The following is a 22300-nucleotide window of genomic DNA, read 5'->3' as shown; positions in this document are numbered from 1 at the left end:
AACACTGTGACCGTACTATATTCCACTGAATGGTACAGTGAATTGTAAAATGATCAAAATGGTGAATTTTGTGTTCTGTTCATTTTAGTACAATAAAAAGGAGAAAGCATTAGGGAAAGACTTAGAGTTTGGGAAAGTAAGGTGAACTGGTCAAGAAAAAGCTCTACAGTTCAGTTTTCTCTCAGCTCTCCCAGTGCATTAATCCTCAGCAAAAAGTAGCCTGAACTTGTAGATGATAGTCATTCAACACAGTCCAGGGAAAAGTAAATAAAATAAAAGCCAACTCTTCTTCTTTAGCACATCTATGAGAGGTTAACTTCCTGCTCAGCCACATGGACATTCATGAAGACGTTTCACTTTAGGTTTCCTCTACTTCAGTACTTTACTCACAGCTCATTCACACATGTAGGCAACAGCATTCCTTAATTCGATGGGATCTGCAGTGCTGGTTGTGATCAGTGTCATGAAAAGAAAAGGGAAGGAGGAAAAAGCCTCCACATTGACTTGGTGGTCTTGACGAAATGGATGCAGAAGACAGCTTGAGTGTCAAACTGGAAACTTTTATTTTCCTTTTCCTTTTCTTTTTATCTTTCCTATCAGGTCTTCTGCCCACTTCCCACCCCCTTCTTTCAAACAGGAGAGACACTAATTAGCTGCTTTTTTTTTTTTTTTTTTTTTTTTTTTTTGCAGTATGCGGGCCTCACACTGTTGTGGTCTCTCCCGTTGCGGAGCACAGGCTCCGGATGCGCAGGCTCAGCAGCCATGGCTCACGGGCCCAGCCGCTCCGCGGCATATGGGATCCTCCCAGACCGGGGCACGAACCCGTATCCCCTGCATCGGCAGGCGGACTCTCAACCACTTGCGCCACCAGGGAGGCCCTAGCTGCTTTTTTTTTGTTTGTGCTAAACAACTATTGTTTTGGGTTTCTTGTTGTTCGGTGAACATTATTGTTTTTACTGCCAAATGATCTTTGGTGGTTGATGTAGGGGGTCTCTTGGGAACTTAACTTTTTCCAGTTTAAGTGGGAAAGCTTTTTTGTTTGAATGGGCTTTTACTGGGTGCTTCAAGGTTTGCTCTTGGCTCTTTGATGGGGGACTGGATAGCACTGTGTTTCCTTTGAGATTCCGATAAATGAAGGATCCTATGTCCTCCTGGGCACTTTTTGTTGATTTTGCTGTGTGTCCTCTCTAATAGCCAGATGCAGATTCCAGTAAAATGACATATAAATGAATATAAGTAATCTAAGATTTTTAGAATTTGCTTTGGCCATACTCTTGGTCTTATACTACTTGTAGCGGATGGCTTTAAAGAGCATTAGCTATGTATATATTAAATATAATATAAATATACCAGTATTAAATATTATATTGATATATAAATGTAATATACTAATATTTATATAATGTATAACAATTATGTATTATATTAATATATATTTTTGCCTAGCATATATTACATACAAAATATATGAGTAATAAAATGTATTTATATGGTTAATATGTTCATAATATTAATATGATATATCATGTAATATTGATTATAAAGCAATTATATCATAATATATAAATTATAAATATATATATTATAAATATATAATTATTATTATCTGATATAATACACTATAGTTAATATATTCTATATAACACAATACATAATGTATTAGTATAAGACAATTATATTATGTAATATAAATAAAATACATCTATAAAACTATATATATTTTAATTATACATTACACATACAAGTATGTATAGCTATTTATAATTTTATTTACATAGGAATCTGTTCATCATAACAATTGATGTAAAAATATGCAATATTTTCAATCAAATGAGCCTTAACCTCACTACCTACACATAACTACTTTTACAATCGTGAACCCTGTCTAACTCATGCTTCCATATCTCTCAACCTGCTTTTCTACACATGCACATAGACACACATTTATACATGATATATATGTATACTACCAGTTTTCAGTTCAATGTATATAACTATATAATATATATAATTATATTCCTGTGTATGTATACAAATATAAATCAAAGGTATGTGTATAGGTATGTATTTCATATGTTTATGTAACTATATCATACAAATAATGTATGTGTATATAAATACATGACTATGTACATACATACACAGAAATATACTTATTTAAACAAAAGGGACCTAAATAAACATAGTTCTCTAAGAATAAAACTAGTTATGTCTCACTGTTTCAATAACAGTTTATAGTTTTCTACTGTATGTGCTTCTATAATTGATATGAACAATTCCCATTTGTTGAATGTTAAGTTCTTTTAATTTTTTGCCATTATTAATGAAGCTCTAAAGAATACGGTGGGCAAGATTACTTGAAAAACTCTCCTAAAGGAAAAGGGTTAGGTATGCTAGGTTAAATGTACACAACTTATTTTTAAGTTCATGGTTGATTTTTGAAGTATGCAGTAGAAATTTCCAGGACCCATGAAAGAAGGGTGGTACATGTGTGAGAGTTATAGCTATATTAGGAGTGGATTGAAGAACTTGATAGCTTAGAACAGAAGCTGGAAATCCTGTTTTTATGGAGCCAAGTGGCAAATATTTTAGGCTTTGTAGACCAAAGAGGCAAAATTGAGGATATTATTTAGGTACTTAGGTAACCATTTAAAATGTTACCAGTTAAAATGTGAAAATTATTCATAGCTCATAGGCCATACAAAATAGGCATCTGTCTGGATTTGGAATATAGGCCATAGTTTAATGACACACCTGACATAGAGACTTGTTCTTAAACGGCCATGACCACATGGGAGGCAGAAAGTAAGACACCATCCCTACTAGATGGGAAGTTAGAACTACACCTATCTATCCCTAGCTTCACCTTTAATGAAAGGGTGTGCCAGGAGAAAAAATATCTGCTGGCAAAGGGAAACTAAGAACAAATTCTCTTGGCCTCTGCTCTTGGTAGGAAACAGGTAGGAAATCTTCAGAATTCTGAACCCCCGATCTGTGTTCACAGTGTTTGTGTTGTAAACTTATGTGCGGTCTTGCAAACAGAAGCTAAGAAATTAACTTAAAATGCTCCCAAATCGGTGGTATTCCAAACACAAAACTAAACCCTTTCTGGAGAGGTAGACCTTCAACACAGGCCTATAGCATTCCCAGAGATAAAGTTTAGCTAAACGTGAGCTCATGATCTAAATTTATCCAATAATGAAGAAATCAGCTAGAAGTGGAGAGAATCAGCAAAAAACAATCAATACCAGAATTAGATTCCCAAGGCCATCCATCAGATGTTGGAATAATCAGGTGCAAGGCAGAAAATATACATAAAACTAGAACTGAAACAAGGAACAAGGATGTTTTCAAAGACTGGGTAGGATCTTTAAAACATTTTTCAAGTACATGTCATTGATAAAGCTAAAAACTCAAAGGTCGTGTAATACAGCAGATTAATCATGGAGAAGGTGAATTTATGCTGTCTTTAAAAATATGGCAGATCAGATTTTCTGCCTAATTATATAAGTAGATTTATCTTTAAAAAATACACATTATTTTAAAGACTTATTGGCTGTAATATAAGTTCAGGGTTTTTCAAAGGGCTTCTCTCCAAAGAAAAGTGAGAAGTAGCAAAACACAGAAAGTCGAGGGTAAAAAATGTCAATATATACATTGCGATAGGGTGAACTAAGCCTTAGACTAGCAACAATGTGGATGAGCTGACCCTTAGATACTTACAACTAAGCTGGAATCTTCAAAAAGTTCAACTATTTATAACTAAAAAGATTTCTTAAAATTAATAACCAAGTGTTTTAATTGACATCAGAAGAGTAAAGCAATAAACCCTGAGAACATAGAAAAAATAGATAATAAAGATATGAGCAGAACTTAATAAAACAGAAAAAAGTATAAAATTGAGGTGATTTAGTAAGTAAAAAGAATATTCTTTGAAAAGATTTAGAAAACACACTTTGATTAAGCAAAACAAAAACATAAGTAAATAATATACAGAAAGAATCAGGACCATATTATAGCAGAGAGTACAAACAGAGAATATATGAAATGCCAGTAAATTTGAACATTTCTGTAAAGTGGACAATTTCCTAGCTCCTAAAGTTTACCAAAACTGACACAAGAGGAAATTTATAGCTGGAGTTCTTTCACCAGTAAAGGAATGAAGTCAATACTTGACAATCTTTCACCAAGAAAATACCAGACCCAGCCAGTTCATTTGGGAGGTGAATTCTATCGAACTTCTATTAAACAGATAACATCAATATTAACAAAGAAAAGCTTCTAGAGAGTAGCAAAGTAAGAATGCTCCTTTATTCATCTTATGAAGTCTATATAATCCTAATACTGAAAATAGATTAGGACTGTAAGGAAAAAGAAATTTACAGGTCAAATTTACTTGTAAATATAAAAGCAAAAATTTTAAACTGTGATATTAGCTACCCAAGTTCACTAGAGTAAGAAAAAGCATGAGCAAGTTAGGTCATCCAATGAATGAAAAGGTAGTTTAAAGTCAAGAATATATATCAATAGATTGAACTCACCACAGTTGGTTTCTTTCATCTGTCTCTTTAAAAATTGATAAGTACTTCTATTGATCTCTCTTGTACTAGGCACTGTGCTAAGTCACTTACATATTTACTCCTTTAAACCTTCTAACATCCCTGCGGGAAAGTTCTATTTTGCTTCCATTTCTTAGCTAAGACTCTAACCCCCAGGAAAGTGAAGCAACATCTGTAAGTTTTTGTGGATGGTCAGTGATGGGACCAGTACAGGAACATCCAAACTCTGAGCTTGGAAACAGTGCCGCATGTTGACAGTCACATTACAGACGAAAGGAAAGGAACCATGCACTTACCATATAGATTAAATTTCACATTACAGGTTAAAGGAAAGGAACCATGCACTTACATTATAGATTAATACCCCCATAACAGGTTAAAGGAAAAAGAAACATGTGTTTCTCTCAAAAGTTGTAAAGAAAGCATATCCATTTCTTAATATATTTCCCAATTTCTTTTGCTTGTTTTCTGACCTTTGTAGTGCATTTTGCCATGAGGCAAATTTTAATTTTTATATAATTAAATGTATCCCTTTTTCTTTGTATCTTAGAAAGGTATTCCTCATGAATACTTTATTTCATGTCTCCCAGGTTTCTGATACTTTTACAGTTTCATTATTTTTAAACTTTTAACTACTTGCTGTATCTAGAATTTAGTAATGATAGCCATATTTTCCCACTTTTGTTGAATAATTTTTGCTCCTGATCCAAAATGTGAATTTTATTTTAATCTCAATTCCCTTATGCTCTTGCATCTAATTTTAAGATGCTTCCTATTCCACTGGTTGTTTTGTCTATCTAAAACAAAATGCTACCTTAAATATTATGTAATTATAATGTAATAAATGTAATTAGTAAATGTAATACAATATATAATAAATAGCATATATAAAATAACAAAATATAATTTACCATATAACAAGGTCCAAGGAGAGCAAAACTATACAATCACTTGAAATATCCTGCAAAAGATAGTTTATAAAATTCAATATTCATTTGTAATTTAAAAGAAAGAGTAAAATAGGGATTGATGAATGCTTCCAAAATAAGAAGAAATGATATGTCTAAAAGAGAAAGAGGTAAATGATAAACTTTAGTAACACTGGCAATATGCAGGACAAGATGAGGATGCCTGATATAATGTTAAAGAAAAGTATTATGTAACTTTGTTTTTGCAGCACTGATGAGTTCAGTGAAAAGAGAATCTCATAGAAAAGAGTATCTCGTTCTACTTAATGTCTGTACACTTGTCCATTGCATGAACATAACAGCTTATTTAGCCAATATGTTACTGATCTGCATCTGGTTTCTAGGTTTTCATGGAATTTTATTATGCACAATTGTTTTAAACATTAGGACTTCCTCTTATGTTTATATCTTTTGAAAGAAACAATATGTCCACAGATGATTTGTCTGTGCTGGCTGCTAGCTGACTTTGGGTACTTCTCAGTTCTTCCCTTTACCTTCCTTGTCAATATGAAAACGGAAGGCAAGAAGGTCTCCTGTTTAGAGACTGTAAAGATAGATCTTGGTGATAAAGTCTTGGTGGTAAATGCTAAAAGTATCAACCCAGAACAAACGTCTTTCCAGCTGTAACTATGTGTGATTCCCTTAGCTTTATTCCGTAGAAGGTGTAAGACAAGACTGTAGAATCTATGTCAAAGTGCTTCCAGTAGGATGGGCTAAGTCAAGTATGGTAGCATATGTAATTCAAGACAAAATATAATGTCTCCTTTTCTCTCCTAGCAAAACTTGGTGGAGTGAATGTAGAAGTCACTGTCTGCTTTGAATTAAAGGAACACAATAAATCTTGTTTTGGAAGGTAAGTATTCTGGTCTCTTTGTGGAGATGAATTGGAAATTGTCTAGAAGAAGGAAAATGAGGTTAACCAAAGTTAAACTCATAAATAATTGAGCATTAATGAAATATCTGTGGTCTATGTTTGTCTTTGATCATAATTTCTCACAATTTATAGACCTCTTTGATACTTGATGAATCCTTGTCAAAGATGCACTTAACAATGATTATTACTTGTGTATTAGGTTTTGCCTGGGCCCTGAAGAAACTATCCTAAATTACCAGCTATGACTGTCACTTGATTTCCTCACAGAGAACAATCAGAACTCCTTGTCTTAAGTGGATTGGAACGTGAAACTAGTTAGTCTCTTAGATATTGTTAGAGGACCTTACAGAGCCCATTGGTGAAAGTTTGGAAAACATTGGGCTTCTTAAAATTGATTCTTGTAGTGCTTTAGGAAAGATCACTGAACCAAAAGGATAACGGTGTTTCTGGTTCTGTTGTTAGCGTTCTCCATGGAAACATTGCTGAAGCTTCTGGACTCAATTTCCTTCCCCATGTGTGAATGTCACTGAAAATGTCCAACTCCATTCTATCCCCATATAACTTCAGAAACTAAGCAAAATGAAGACTCAAAATTCATTTCAAATAATGAAATGAATATATAACGTAGACTGGAACTGGTAAAATAACTGGTTTAAATTCTGGAAAGTACCAACTATACAATTCTGGATAAGTTGCTTACTCTTGCTTAGTCTAATTTAATGCCCATCTCACAGGATGTTATGATGATTAATTTAATATCTTTGTATAACACACAGTGTTATGTAATTTCTTCTTGTTTTTCTTGAGTAAATTCATATCCTTAAGCAACTCACTGTAAACAATAGTTACTTACTTGCTTAAATTACTCTTATCTTCTATTATCACCTGAACTGTGTCCTGTTCAAGTTAATATGTGGAAGTCTTAACCCCCAGTACCTCGTAATATGACTGTATTAGGAGATAAGGCCCTTAAATAGGTAACTGAGGTCAAATGAGGTCAAATGGGTGGGCTCTAATTCAATATGGCTGGTGTCCTTATAAAAAGAAAATATTAGGACACAGACATGCACAGAGAGAAGACCATGTGAAGACAAAAGGAAAACATGGCATCTACAAACCAAGAAGAGATACCTCAGAAGAAATCAATCCTGTTGACACCTTATCTCAGATTTCTAGCCTCTACACCCATGAGTGAGTAAATTTCTGTTGTTTAACCTCCTCAGTCTCTGGTACTTTGTCATGGCAGCTCTAGGAAACTAATACAACTTTTTATGGCCTCCTTGTCTCAAGGTGAAAGTTCAATATTTGGCATCATAGCTAAGAAACAAAAATATCATCTACATTCCTTGTTGTAGTCTTTCTTCCCCATTCTCATTGTTAGTAATTTTCATGTTTGGGTCTGTTTTCTGTATCTTGTAAGCAGAGCGTTGCACTCATTTCTAGTCTTACTACTAACATACAATAAATGTGCAGATACCGAATAGATTTTGGAGAAGTGCAACATATACTTGGTACATGTGTGATATGTGTGTATTCATATAATTTATACTTTTTCTCTATTTCCTTCCTTTGGTGTGAGCTAAGATTCTCTGCTTTTGTGACTAGCACTCCTGAATATTAATCCCTGAATTTAATTCACCAAAAATTGTCAATAATAATAATAATATGGAAAAGAGAGAGTGATAGAGGGAGAAGAACAAACAATCAGGCAAGGGCAGTACTGTGAATTATTAGGGTCTTCTTAATAACATTATGGTAGTCTAGAGGAAATGACCATACGTATCATCAGTGAGCCCAGTTGGTCTTTACTGACTGCTAGACACATCCCTGAGTTCTGTTCTTAGTCTCCAACTGTATGATGACTACTGTCTGGAAGTATTATCTGAACGACTAAAGTCACTTAATGGAAAAGGAATATGTCTTTAGAGAAGCAACAGTAATTTTTCTATCTGATTAAAAAGCATTGTTGACTGTCTGGAAACCTCAGTCATATTTGTAAGCAGAAAAGCATTGGCTATTAAAAGTGGATGATGTAAAAAGATGAGCAGAAACTTTGGCGATAGGTATACCTGGATTTAATCTACCACTTGGCAGCTGGATGGCCTTAGGCAAGTTTCATACCTTCCTGAAATTCACTTAATTCAGTCTGTAAAATGGCATAATAACTTATTATAGCATCCTTCTAGGAATTTTAAATCAGTTATTGAAATAAAAGTACACACTATATAGACAAGTATGGATTCCTCAATAGGTGTTTGACCTTTCATTTCTCCAGTATCCCACCCCCATCAAATAAAGAAAAATACTTAAAAAATTTATGAATATTTTATTGTTCTAAAGTTAAAGCCATAAAAATAAAAATAATAAAATGGCCTACTATCATACCATTAGAAGAACAAAAAAATAGGTGTTCCTGAGAGTTCCAAATTAGAATAAAAGTTTTCATTAGGCACCTGTTTATGTATGCTATTCTGCTCTTTAAAATAAATAATTAAATTTGAAAGACTTATTTCCTCACTTTGAAGACTTTATTAGTTTACAAATTACATATCGACCTATGCTAAATATTATACCGACCCATGCTAATGAATTCAGTACAGAAAACAAAAAACACTGCACTCAAGCAAACTACATATATATGTGTATATATATATTACTTAAATGCATTTATGTCCTAGCATGTCTCCTAAAGCATTGTGGTAACTCACCGGAATACATACAATCAAATATAATGGCAAAAGCACTTAATATAAACAGGGCCAAGGAAACATAGACAGAAGATGAAGAAAAGATGAGGGAAATGTGAACAGGAGGAAGTGTAGTTAATCGAGTTGTATGTTTTGACCTTAAGATTCTCTGTGTGGGGACTTCCCTGGTGGCACAGTGCTTGGGAATCCACCTGCCAGTGCAGGGGACATGGGTTCAAGCCCTGGTCTGGGAAGATCCCACATGCTGTGGAGCAAATAAGCCCGTGTGCCACAACTACTGAGCCTGTGCTCTACGGCCCATGAGCCACAACTACTGAAGCCCGTGTGCCACAACTACTGAAGCCCCAGCGCCTAGAGCCCGTGCTCCACAGCAAGAGAAGCCACAGCAATGAGGAGCCCACACACCACAACAAAGAGTAGCCCCCACTCGCCCCAACTAGAGACAGCCTGTGTGCAGCAACAAAGACCCAACACGGCCAAAAGTAAATAATAAATAAATTTATTTAAAAAAAATTCTCTGTGGATAAAACAACATGTAAATAATTGGTTACAAAGCCACATTATTTGAAGGTGCCAGACTGCACATTAACAGTCTGACACAAAGGGACAGCACAGGAAAACTATTCAAAGATAGAGATTTTTAAATATTTGCAGTTTGAAACCTTTTAGAGCACGTATAATGAGCTTGACACACATTTCAACACTGAACATGTTAAACACATGTTCAAAGTATGTCTCAAAGTCATTGGAAATAGCTGTTGTCTCTGTCGCTGATATCCAAAACTGATCTGTGATGTGTAAAACTCAGGAGGTATTGATATCCACTTTGGCATCTGAACAGGAAACAAAGTTGTTTCGTAGTGATAATAAAGAATGAAGTAAATGCAAAAGAATACAACAGACAAAGTACTGAGGGAATGTATTAACAAAACAAGTCAAACTAAATTCTGGTGAACTGAGGCCTATGATTGTACACACTCCATGGAAATACCGCAGCCTAAATACTGGCATAGGAGGAAGGGTACTGCGAAGCCCATCACAGTATAATCCTTTAAAATGCCCCTTTCAAGGTTGGCTCCACTCAACACTGAGTATAGGAAATCTTCCCATCAGGCAGAAACACTGGCTGCCCAATGTTTGACCAAGAAATTAACACACTAATGAATAAATGATGCTAATTTATGTCCATCCCTGACAACGGGAAACAGCACACACTCTGTGTCAATGGTTTGTCCTCTTTCCCACTTTTCTAAGTGGTAAATTATGTTTTTCCCTTCATTGCTTTATATCATGTGTGGCAGGCATGATGGGAAATGGCTATCAATGGTTCTGTTATTGATTTCTACCTTCATTTCACTGTGGCTAAAGAAGATACTTTGTATGATTTCAATTTCTTAAAAATGTATTGGTACTTGTAATGTGGCCTAACATATGGTCTTTCCCGGAGAGTGTTGCATGTATACTTGAGAAAAATGTGTATTCCGCCGTTGTTGAGTGGAGTGATCTATATATGGCTGTTAGGTTTAGTTGATTAAATGTGTTATTCAGTCCCCCTACCTCTCTACTGATCTTCTGTCTAGATGTGTTTTCCATTATTGAAAACAAGGTACTGATCTCCACCTATTATTTTAGAACTATCTATTTCTTCCTTCAATTCTGTCAATGTTTGCTTCACATATTTGGGGGTTGTTTGGTACATATATATTTATAGTTGTTATATCTTCTTGATAGATTGAACTTGTTATCAACATATAGTGGCCTCCTTTTCCTCTTGAGATCGTTTTTGATTTAAAGTTTATTTTGTGTGATAGTTACATAGCCATCCCAGATCTATCTTCCTTCCTTCCTTCCTTCCTTCCTTCCTTCCTCTGTTTCTTTTTCTGTCTCTCTTTCCTTCTTTTTTTGTTACTATTTGCATGGGATATTTTATTCTATGCTTTAACTTTCAAGCAACTTGTGTCTTTTGAAATCAAGTGAGTTTTTTGCGGACAGCATATACTTGGATTATGGTTGTTTTTAAAGTCCATTCTGCCAATGTTCATCTTTTTATTAGAGAGCTTAATCCACTTACTTTTTCAAAAATTACTGATGAGGAAGAACTTAATTCTGTCTGTTTCCTGCTTGTTTTCTGTATGTCTTATGCATTTTTTGCCCCTCATTTACTCCATTACTGACTTCTGTGCTTAGCCGATTTTCTTGTGGTGAACTCTTGATTCCCTTTTCATTTCTTTTGCATATAGTCTATTGATATTTTCTTTGTGGTTATCAAGAAGATTATATTTACCATTCTAAAGTTAAAACAATATAATTTCAATTGAAATCAACTTCAGTAGCACACAGAAACTCTGTTCCTCTACAGTTCCGTTCCTCCTCTTTACATTATTGTTGTCACAAATTACACCTTTATACTTTGTGAGCCCAATAACATGGATTTATGATTATTTTATGCATTTGTTTTTTCAATCATGTAAGAAATAAAAAGTAGAGTTACAAGCCAATAACACAATACTGGCTTTAGTATTTGCCCATGTATTTATCTTTACTGGAGATTTCTATTTCTTTCTACAGCTTCGAGTTGCTGTCTAGTGTCCTTTGATTTCAACCTGAAGGTTCAATTTAGCATTTCTCATAGGGCAGTGGTAGGAAGTTGTAAAATAAATGCCCTCAGCCTTTGTTCATCTGGGAATGCGTTAATTTCTCCCTAAGTTTTGAAACCAGTTTGGCCAAATATAGAATTCTTGGTGGACAATTTTTTTTCTTTCAGCACTTTAAATATGTCTGGCCTCTTGCTTCCGTGGTTTCATATAGGAAATTAGCTCTAATCTTTTCGAGGATACCTGCTTTGTAACAAATTTCTTTTTTCTTTCTCCTTTGGGAGAAAAGATTCTTTCTGTGTCCTTTGGCTTCTGAGAGTTTGATTATATTGTTTTTTGCTGTGGGGTTCTTTGAGTTTCTCTTAGTCCTGAAATCAGCCAAAGATTTATAGCAACCAAACACATACTGAACCAGGGAAGAGGCAATTTGAAAATGGCAGGAAAGCTTTGTGGCATTTTTACTTGCCCTTGCCCCATCCACTGTTAGTGTAGTGATGGTGTTAAAGTAGTGGAGTCTTAATGCAGTGATAGTCTTAACGTAGCAGCAGACCATTCCTAGCATGGGACCTTCAATCCTGCTTCAGGAGGGAGCAGAAGAGACCGTACTGTCAGATATTATGTGTATCTATTCTAACCTTTCTGGGAGCTACCTGAAGGACTGACACAAGATGCTTATCTCTGTCTTAGCTAACTTGGAACACAGTCTGGAAAAGCAGTGGTCATTGCTCAAAAGAAGTGCAAGGTGAACTAACAAAGCACAGATGGCTGAGGCAGAAGACTGTGCACTGAAATACAATAGACAACAGAAGATGCAGGAGCCAAAGTCGGGGGAGATTCTTTGGGAAATTAGAACCTACAGAAAGTACACATGTGTCCAGAGAAATTAAGAAAGCCACATGCATACTCAAGATAAAATGCCTGTTCTGAAAACACCAGAGGAGTCTCTAAGCTTTTACCATGGGCTGAGCCCTGAACTCAATGCACGTCAGCTAAATGTTGAAGGAGTGATCCAGCAATCTGCACAATGGGCAGAGGTGTGTGGTTCTGGGTGTGCATGTGGATGTTCTTGTGTATATTTGTTTCTGTTTGTTTTAGGTGCAGGAATTCAAGGAAATCTCTGTCAAAATATTAGCTAAACATGAACTAAAGGAACAGAGACTTCAGTGTGTACATACGATAAGGAAAACAGTCATTACAAAAATAGTTTGGAAAGGTCCCTAAACAGAGTACTACAGCCTTCAACAATCAAAAGCCCAGGAAACCCTGGGAAAGTGGGAGAATTTGATTTCCATAGATACCACATTATAATATTTGAAAGACAAATTTTCAACCAAAGAAATCACAAGGTATACAAAGACATGGAAAAGTATGGTCCATTTAAGAAAACAAATTAATTGATGAAACCATCCCTAAGGAAGCCCAGACATTTCTCCATTGCATATTCTTGCCTCCTTTGTCATAGATTCATTGACCACAAGTGCATGGGTTTCTTTCTGGGCTCTCTATTCTGTTCCAGTGATCGATGTTTTTGTGCCAGTACCATACTGTATTGACTACTGTAGGTTTGTAGCACAGTCTGAAGCCAGGGAGCATGATTCCTCCAGTTGTGTTCTTCTTTCTCAAGACTGTTTTAACTATTCAGGATCTTTTGTGTTTCCATACAAAGTTTAAAATTATTTGTTCTAGATCTGTGGAAAATGCCCTTGATATGTTGATACAGACTGCATTGAATCCGTAGATTTCCTTGGGTATGATCGTCATTTTAACAATATTAATTATTCCAATCCGTGACCATGGTATATCTTTCCAGCTGTTTGTGTCATCTTTAATTTCTTGTATCAGTGTTGTATAGTTTCCTGGGTACAGGTCTTTTACCTCCTTAGGCAGATTTATTCTTATGTATTTTATTCTTTTTTACGTGATTGTAAATGGGATTGTTTCCTTAATTTCTCTTTCTGATAGTTCACTGTTAGTGTATAGAAATACAATAGATTTCTATATATAAATTTTGTATCCTGCAAATTTACCAAGTTCATTTTTGAGCTCTAATAATTTTTTGGTGGTGTCTTTCAGATTTTCTATGTATTATGCCATCTGCAAACAGTGACAGTTTTACTTTTTCCTTTCCATTTTGGAGTCCTTTTATTTATTTACTTTTCTTGTCTGATTGCTGTGGCTAGGACTTCCAAAACTACCTTCAATAAAAGTGGTGAGAGTGGGCATCCTTGTCTTGTTCCTGATCTTAGGGGAAATGCTTTCAGCTTTTCACCATTGAGTATGTTAGCTATGAGCTTGTCATATATGGCCTTTATTATGTTGAGGTATGTTCCCTCTATGCCCACTTTCTGGAGAGTTTTTACCATGAATGGATATTGAATTTTTTCAAAAGCTTTTTCTTCATCTATTGAGATGATCATATGGTTTTTAGTCTTCAATTTGTTACTGTGATGATAAGAGACCTAAGACAGCTACAGAGGCTAAGTGACCTTTCCCTCCCTGAATGGGTAGGTATCCTTGTTCTGCCTTCTAATTGAGTTAGTATCTGAGTAAAGAACTGCCAGGTGTCATTTAGTTCACAATACACTGCTGTGGAAATATAGAAATGAATTTGCTTAAATCATTTGGCTTTTCTAAATTATAGTAAATGAATATACTGAATGAATACTTCAACTTAAGGAAATGTTCTTAAAAATATATTAATGTAGGCACTTCAGTGGAGAATTGAAACAAAACAAATAATTCAGGTAAAATTAAAGTACACTCAGAAGTGGAGGGGGCTTCTGAAGAGTCCTGGGGGTGTGACAGAATAAGGTTCTGAGAGGGAGGCGCCGGTGGCTCGACTCGATCTGGGAAGACATGCCTCAAAAGAGAAAAAGATGACATAGTTATCTCTGAAAAAAATCTTCTGCTGACTCAACTTTTCCCGGAAAAATGGGCCATTTCCACCACATGGGGATGAGCATGGGGATGAGCAGTGGGGATGACAACAGTACCATGGCACCTTCTCACCATCACCTGACCTCTTCAGCCTCCCACTCCCATGATCACATGATGATGATGATGCCTATGACCTTCTACTTTGGCTTTAAGAACGTGGAACTATTGTTCTCTGGTTTGGTGATCAATACAGCTGGAGAAATGGCTGGAGCTTTTGTGGCAGTGTTTCTACTAGCCATGTTCTACGAAGAACTCAAGATAGCCCGAGAGGGCCTCCTGCACAAGTCACAAGTCAACATTCGGTACAATTCCATGCCTGTCCCAGGACCAAATGGAACCATCCTTATGGAGACCCACAAAACTGTTGGGCAACAGATGCTGAGCTTTCCTCACCTTCTGCAAACAGTGCTGCACATCATCCAGGTGGTCATCAGCTACTTCCTCATGCTCATCTTCATGACCTACAACGGCTACCTCTGCATTGCTGTAGCGGCAGGGGCTGGCATGGGGTACTATCTCTTCAGCTGGAAGAAGGCAGTGGTAGTGGACATCACAGAACATTGCCATTAACGTCTAACTCTATGGTGTGGCCTTATCGATTGCAGTGGAAAGCAGTTCAAGACTGGAAGACAGGATTCCAATCTTCTCTTCTTGCTCCTTATCTACACACACACACACACACACACACACACACACACCTGCTCAACAGAGGTTTAGCTTACAGTCTCTGAGCTAAAGTGGTAACCTCCCTGCCTTTTTTCCCTAATGAGCTGAGTTTCCCATTTCTCTTGAGGTGAAGCCACCCATGAGATGTCCTCTCCTCCCCCATTATCTTAGATCCAAGTTATATGTTCTTATCTAATCCAGGTAGCTTTCTATTCGATGGCTTGATTACCTGCTTCCTTTTTTAGTCTTCTGTTCTTATTTTTTTTTTAACAGTTTGCGAATTTGGTGGGTTTTTCCTGGGTCAGTAATGGAAATGGATTAACTTTAGCCAGGATTGATGGCAGGTGAGGAAGGGTCTTGCCCAGCTAAGCCCAGAACCCAAACTTAACATTTAAAAGTACGTTCTAGTCTTTGGGCTCAATGAGTGGGAGACAGATTGTGCCTTTCCCTAGGTGTGAAGTGTTGAACTGAAATCTCTGTAGGGGGCAGAGAGGTGGTTTGAGCCTGTATAAATACAGGCCCAGACCTTGCAGGAGTGTGCATTCTTGGGAGGCTGACTCATCAACTTGTGTTCCCGCTTAACATTTTGATTAGATTGAACCTGTCAATCAAAAAAAAGATGACAATCAATTTGAGAAAATAGATATTTTAAAATGAAACCACTGACATTTTACTTTGACTTGGTACCTTCGTATGTCACAGCTGAAGTAAGCGTTTAAATAATTTTCTCCCATTATTGTTTTCATGTGTCTGCTTCTAAACCAGTGGTTTTCAAGCTTCAGCATGCATCAGAATCACCTGGAGAGCTTGTTAAAGCCCTGATTGCTGGACCTCCACCCAGAGCCCCCCAATTGCTATTTTTAACAAGCTCCCAGGTGATGCTCCTACTGATGATCAGGGGACCACACTTTGAGCATCTCTGCTTTAAACTGAGGGAGTATCACCTGGTGGGTGAGCTACCTGGTACTGGGCACAGGAATTTGACTTGTTATTAGTTGGTGGTGTTTCTGGGCTTAACTCATGTACTAAATGCTGCTGGTCAATACTTAATCATTCCACAAACATTTATTCAGCCCCAACTGTGTTTTTGTGCCCAGGCACACAAGCACAAATGGCTGTAGCCAAAGTAACTTTTATTAGCATGTATGAAATCACTAGTCCTTATTCTTAAAGATCTGTAATTTCTTGGAAATGGCTTGAAGGTCGAGAATCTTTGATCTGCAATGTAAATCAGCCAGTCATGGGTTGGAGGGGCAAAAGCCCAGCCCTCTCTTTGGAGAGGCTTAGGGTGTGGTCGGCTGATGGGCATCCATGCCCACACCAGGCAGATCCTCACTCTCTGCATGACCATCTTTGTTACTCTCGGGGGGACTTAATTAGATCACAAGTGGCCAAAAATACTTTCCTCAGTAAGAATCACATTGGATTTTTATTCTGTTGTTAGTCTATGCCACAGTCTTGTTCCCAGTCCAACCTACCTCTGTAAAGTGACTCTTCCTGTGCTGGTATATTAAATCCTGCCCTCCTTGGTGCTAGACTCCAGTTGTGCCTCAGGGCAGGAGAGACAAAACACAGCTATCCTGCTGGCCTCTTGTGGTTTTGAAGTTTGTACTTTCTTTGTTGGTGCCAGTTAAATATTGGAGGGCGAGAAATGTGTACTTCCGTGGCTTTGAACCAAGAGAGGGTTATGAGCTTACTGGATCGAGGTTAAAATCTAAGAACCAACATTTTATGTTTTTCTCTCATTCCAACCCCTTGTAGTGCTGATACTTAGCATAAGTAAAGGGAATGACAGGTACTGATAAAAATCCAACATTAAGGTACAAATAGCCTGTTATTGCCTCAGAAGCCAAGGAATAATAAAACCCTGAGAAATCAATGTTTAGTAGTGACCCGGGTACTCTCTAGAAATCTTGACATGATCTGTTATAAAATACTCTTTCAGGAACAGGACCTTATCAGTAAGGTAAGAAAAATCAAGGCCAGTTTAGACAGAATGCTGTGAATTTCAAACTCTCAGAGAGAAACATCAGTTTGGGATAAGTCTTCGGGTATTCAAGATAGAGTCTCATGAAAAACCTGAATTGTAGTGACCTTGAGCTAGGTTGCCAAAGGAAGAAACTAGCGAGGAAAAGAAAAAAAGTAAAGCTTAAATTCTATCTTTCTTGAGCTCTTGGATTGTGATAATATAATGATCTTGTTGACTTTCATTTCTGTAACCCTGTTCATTTAGAATTTAGTGCCTGACTTCTTTGTTCCTTTTGAATCCAAATTTCTCTTCCTCCTGTTCACAACTAGAAGCTGTATCCCCATATCTTTGGCCCCTTATTCTGCTCTCCTTTTCCCTTTCTTTCAGTTTTTTATCCCATGTGTCTGGTTTATTAAATCTCCCTCACCCTCCTGATGCAGTGGATAATGCTGTGCAGTAGATGTGGATATAGATACCAGCCAGAAGTTTTAAAACTTGATAGAGACCCTAGGCACACTTTGAGGAGCAATTGTCCCACTGGAATTTCTATAAGGCTGAGTAAGGGGCTACCTGGTACCATCCACAAAGTTACAGCATCATCTTAGGTGCCGTCTCCAATCTATGCTGGAAGAACACTCAGCCCCACACTGCCCACAAACAGAGTCCTCTCTGTCCACCAGGGAATTAGAGATGAAGGTTTCTTCACTACTTCTATGGTAGGGTTGTCTGGAATTCCCTTTTAGGCTGTGGGGTACTGGTTTTGGGTTCTAGCCACAGGGGTTCCTTGTAGAAGCTGGAAAGGGAGTTAGCAGGGAGTACACTTTCATGTCATTTAATGTTGATCCTGCCCTCTCCATCTGCGTCCTTCAGAAGATACACCTAAAGATACAGAGTCCGCATTTGATATAATGCCTTAATCATTGGGTCTACAATTAATGTTGACTGTTTTAGATTGTAAGCTCCTGGAGGGCAGTATTGCTGTAGTAGGAATGTTTTAACAGTGTCATGTGCAAAAGAACAAATAAATATTTTGATTTTGTGATTCTAAAAAAAAAAAAAATTAAAGTACACTCAGTTGTATCCAGTTTCTTCTTGTAAATCTCTCTTTTTCATTGGAGTGGACAGTCACTGGAGAATATCTGTCTTGGGGCTAAGGAAAACTAAGCCTTCTTGGCCACACTGTATTCTCTTATGTCGTTTAATAAAGACACCATTTGGGTTGCTGAAAAAATAGTGGGAAAAATCAATCCCTCACATCCAAAGTGCAGCTCTTGAAAATATGTGGATTGTTGTAGTCATTTTGCTCTTCTGGCCTCAGAAATTCTAATCTTAACCTTAGCCCCTCATGCAGAGAGACTTTTTAAACCAATTCACACATTACTCATTATGTTACTGCTGAATAAGAGAAACCCACAGTTCTTTTCCTGTGCTTTCAACCAGTTATCTTCTTCACAAATTTGTTTGGATTGTTATACCTTAATCTTGCCTGGCAAGGGACTTATGGGAAGGTTCTTATTGTTTGAAAGTTTGGTTCCAGTATCTGCAAAGAAAGAAGAAAGTGAAGAAGGAAACGTGTTTTTATCAAACATCCCAATAGTGAAGGTGTGTGAAAGAAACTTTTGAAAAAGTTAATCTCTGAGAGTTTAGCCATATTATTACATTTTATTTTATTCATTGAACATAAATAATTATCAGTGAATCCTTTCTAGATTTTCTAGTTTCCCAAAGTTCCCTGTATTCACATTCTAAGGTGAAAACTGGTATTTTAAGTCACTGCTCTCCACCTTATATTATTTATAGTCACTCCTCATGACCTCTTCCTTCAAAGAAACATGATCCTGAGAAGTGTCCTTTGTTTGTCTTTGTGGAATAAGTGATGGAGATGCATTCTGGAGACCTGTGAGATGTTTAAATTGTGGCCTAATGAAACTAGGATGGAGAGTTCTGGAAAGATCTGGAAAGATGGCTGGTAGAGTGTGGCCAGATGTGGGAGAAGAGAGACGTACTGAGAGGGGGAGAGGAAATTTATAGAGGGAGAAAATTAAACAAATAATTCAATAAGTTTCGTTGTGTGGTGTGGGATGCAAGCCTTTCTCTCCCCCTTTCCTTCACAATCTCTTTGTTAAAGAAAGACTGTGTTTTTCATTAGTTTTACTAAGATAGGATTTGCTGTTTTGTTTGGATACTGAGAATGGACCCATGGAAACAGTTACATTTGGGTTATCTCTGACTATCTTTAATGAAGAACATAAATATTGGCCACACTATCTATGCACATGCTATCACCATGCCTTTTTTGTTCTCTGTTCATATATCTCAGTCCTCTTCTTTGAGGTCAATCTCAAATCTCATCTGAAATGTACATTTATTGATAGATTCAACCCATAATGAACTGTCCCTTCTTTGTCCTCCTGGGACAAAGTGGTTCTGATTATTTAGGCTCTGATTATGTATAAAAACTCATTTTGGAACTTAGAAACTGTCCAATATGATATATTAGTTATTTCATCAGCATATGTTATATCCTCAACACAGTTATAAGCTTTTGTGGGGCTGGAATCATACATTCTGAAATTTTTCTCAGTACTTACACTTACTTTGATAGAAAGCGCATTCATTCATCTAAACATCATTTATTGAGTTTTAATTAAATGTCTCAACTCAGTCAATATTGTTTGAATGAATGCATGCATGAATGAGGGAGTATGCAATAGGTAGCCTAATGTACTGCCCGATGTGAAAAAACCAAAAACATAAGCACAAAAGCAAGCCAAAAAGTGACCCAGGACTTTCTCTAAAATCTCCTGCTTTTGTTGGATGAGGCCATGAAAATCAAGATGCTCCTGAAAGGTCTTAAGAGCTGACCAAGAATAGTAAACAATTGAAATTCTCTCAGGCTTATTCAACCCTATCACTGGACACATTTATACCTCTCAGGAATGTTATTAAAAGAAGAGATTAATAAAGCTTTTATAGATGAGTTGATAAATCTCTGAATATTTAAATCTTCATTTCCTCCTAGGTTTCTCTATTTTGGGTTTCAAAAGATTTCAAGAAACCACAGGATAATTAAAAAATTAGACATTAGCTTTCTTACCTTCATGTTTTTTGATGGTAAACACAGTTTATTTTCTCCATAGTGCTGCCCAATTTCCACCAGTACAGTTCTTAAGTGAATTTTGCTCTGGATGGTGGGATATATAAGATGTAAATGAATTGTTTGTATATGTTTTAGAATTCTTCAAAAGGGCCTGGCCATGGAAATGCATTGAATATTACTTAAATAAGTAAAGTAACTTCCTCAGAATTATTATTCTATTCTGGTTAGGATACTCTCTGCCCTGGTTTATTAAAATTTCCCTCTAGAGTGGTTTTAATTTTGTTTCTGGTAGGGTCCTAGGATTTATTGCCACACCCATCCTGCATCTGTTTTTCTTTGAATTACTCTCCTTGCATTGTCTGATTCATACAGGGCCTTACAGGTTAGTGACAACCTGGCCATCACAACTCTAGCAAGGACAGGCCTAATTTTCAGAGGTGTTGATGTTTTCTGTACCTGAAGGTTTTCAATAGATATCAATCTTCCTCACCACCTCCCTTGGACCTCTTAATGGACTAAGCAGTTCCTCATGAATTTTCTGTAGGATATCTGTACTAACTTGTCAATATTGTTCCATCCTGAGTCTAAATTCCTGGCCTCAAGGTAATGTTAGATTTCTAGCTCCAGCCCCTATTTACATAAGGCCTATACTAAGGAACGGAACACATAGACATCAGTCTGCTCTTATTTCTCTGGATTTAATTTCTCTGTTACTTTTGGAAACATGCAGGTGTTCCTTTCTTTCTTTTAACCTCAGCTATGTGCTTTTAACTTTTTCAAAATTGACCCAGAATTTACATGTGTCTCCAGTAAGAGTACATTAAATTGAGCTTAGTCTGCTCTTCTACTGGCATATTTGAGATCCAAATAATTTGCTACTTAACTGGATTCAGTTACCTGTCTATTTCAGGAACCTAAAACTCACCATGTTCCAAATTTCCCCCTTTATTGTTAGTAATTTTCTTGGGAATCTAGATAACATTAGATGGAATAAAGTTAGTGAGTGGCCCAGGATTGCCTGAAATTTTGTTTGTCAGAGTGGCCAGGGAAAGTTAAGCAAAGAAGAAAACCAAATGAAAAACAGAATCACATTATTATGGCTGAGACAAGATTCCATGCAGAGCTCTCTGTAGAACTGGGTTGGGTCATAACTTAGGCCAGAGCTCTAGGTGGGGTTGACACCATCTCATGCCAAGCTCTCAGTTCTGGGCTAACGTCATCTCTGGTCCACTCTATGGAGTGGAAACTTTGGAGGAATGACCAATGTGTTCTGCGGAGTAGGAAGAGGGAAATTGTGAACGTTACTTTCTAAATTGTGGAGGAACTAACCACTGTAAATGTGCCTTGAACTATGGTGTTTAATTTGACAAGTCAGATCAATGACTTTCCCCTTGAATGAAATGCTGCTACGTATACGAGCAGAAAAACAAAACTGGTGTAAGGAATAGATAGCTAGTGGGAAGCAGCTGCATAGCACAGGGAGATCAGCTCTGTGCTTTGTGACCACCTAGAGGGGTGAGATAGGGAGGGTGGAAGGGAGGGAGATGCAAGAGGGAAGAGATATGGGGACATATGTATATGTATAACTTATTTACTTTGTTTTAAAGCAGAAACTAACACACCATTGTAAAGCAATTATACTCCAATAAAGATGTTAAAAAAAAAAACTAGTATAAGGAGATGGAGAGACTGGGAGTCTTATTTTCCCAGCAATTAACTTTTCCTCGACCATGACCTTCCCTTTGAGTCTCCTAGACCTTGGGGATGATCGCAACCCCTTGGGTTGGGTGATGGCAACCCCATCTTCACTAGAACCTCTATAGTTAACTTTGATTTTTCCCACTCCATCTATCCATCCCATGTGTGCAGTCAGACATTTGATCTTGGACTTTTACTGACAAAATATCCTTGAATATAACAATTTC

General features: G+C 36.9%; 1 protein-coding gene across 1 annotated transcript; it reads left to right on the top strand.

Annotated features, from left to right (window-relative positions):
- Window positions 1–14470: 14470 nt before the first annotated feature.
- On the top strand, window positions 14471–15320 carry LOC132482997 (high affinity copper uptake protein 1-like). The gene has a single exon (XM_060088265.1). The coding sequence runs from the start codon at window positions 14635–14637 to the stop codon at window positions 15208–15210; it is 576 nt and encodes a 191-aa protein (XP_059944248.1). The 5' UTR covers window positions 14471–14634; the 3' UTR covers window positions 15211–15320.
- Window positions 15321–22300: the final 6980 nt, after the last annotated feature.

The sequence above is a fragment of the Mesoplodon densirostris genome (assembly GCF_025265405.1).
Source record: "Mesoplodon densirostris isolate mMesDen1 chromosome Y unlocalized genomic scaffold, mMesDen1 primary haplotype SUPER_Y_unloc_2, whole genome shotgun sequence".
NCBI classification, from domain to species: Eukaryota; Metazoa; Chordata; class Mammalia; order Artiodactyla; family Ziphiidae; genus Mesoplodon; species Mesoplodon densirostris.
This window is presented reverse-complemented; position numbering and strand designations above follow the sequence as displayed.

Excerpts from the sequence above, each read along its gene's own strand:
- LOC132482997 (XM_060088265.1), top strand. The coding sequence starts at position 14,635 with ATGGGCCATTTCCACCACATGGGGATGAGCATGGGGATGAGCAGTGGG.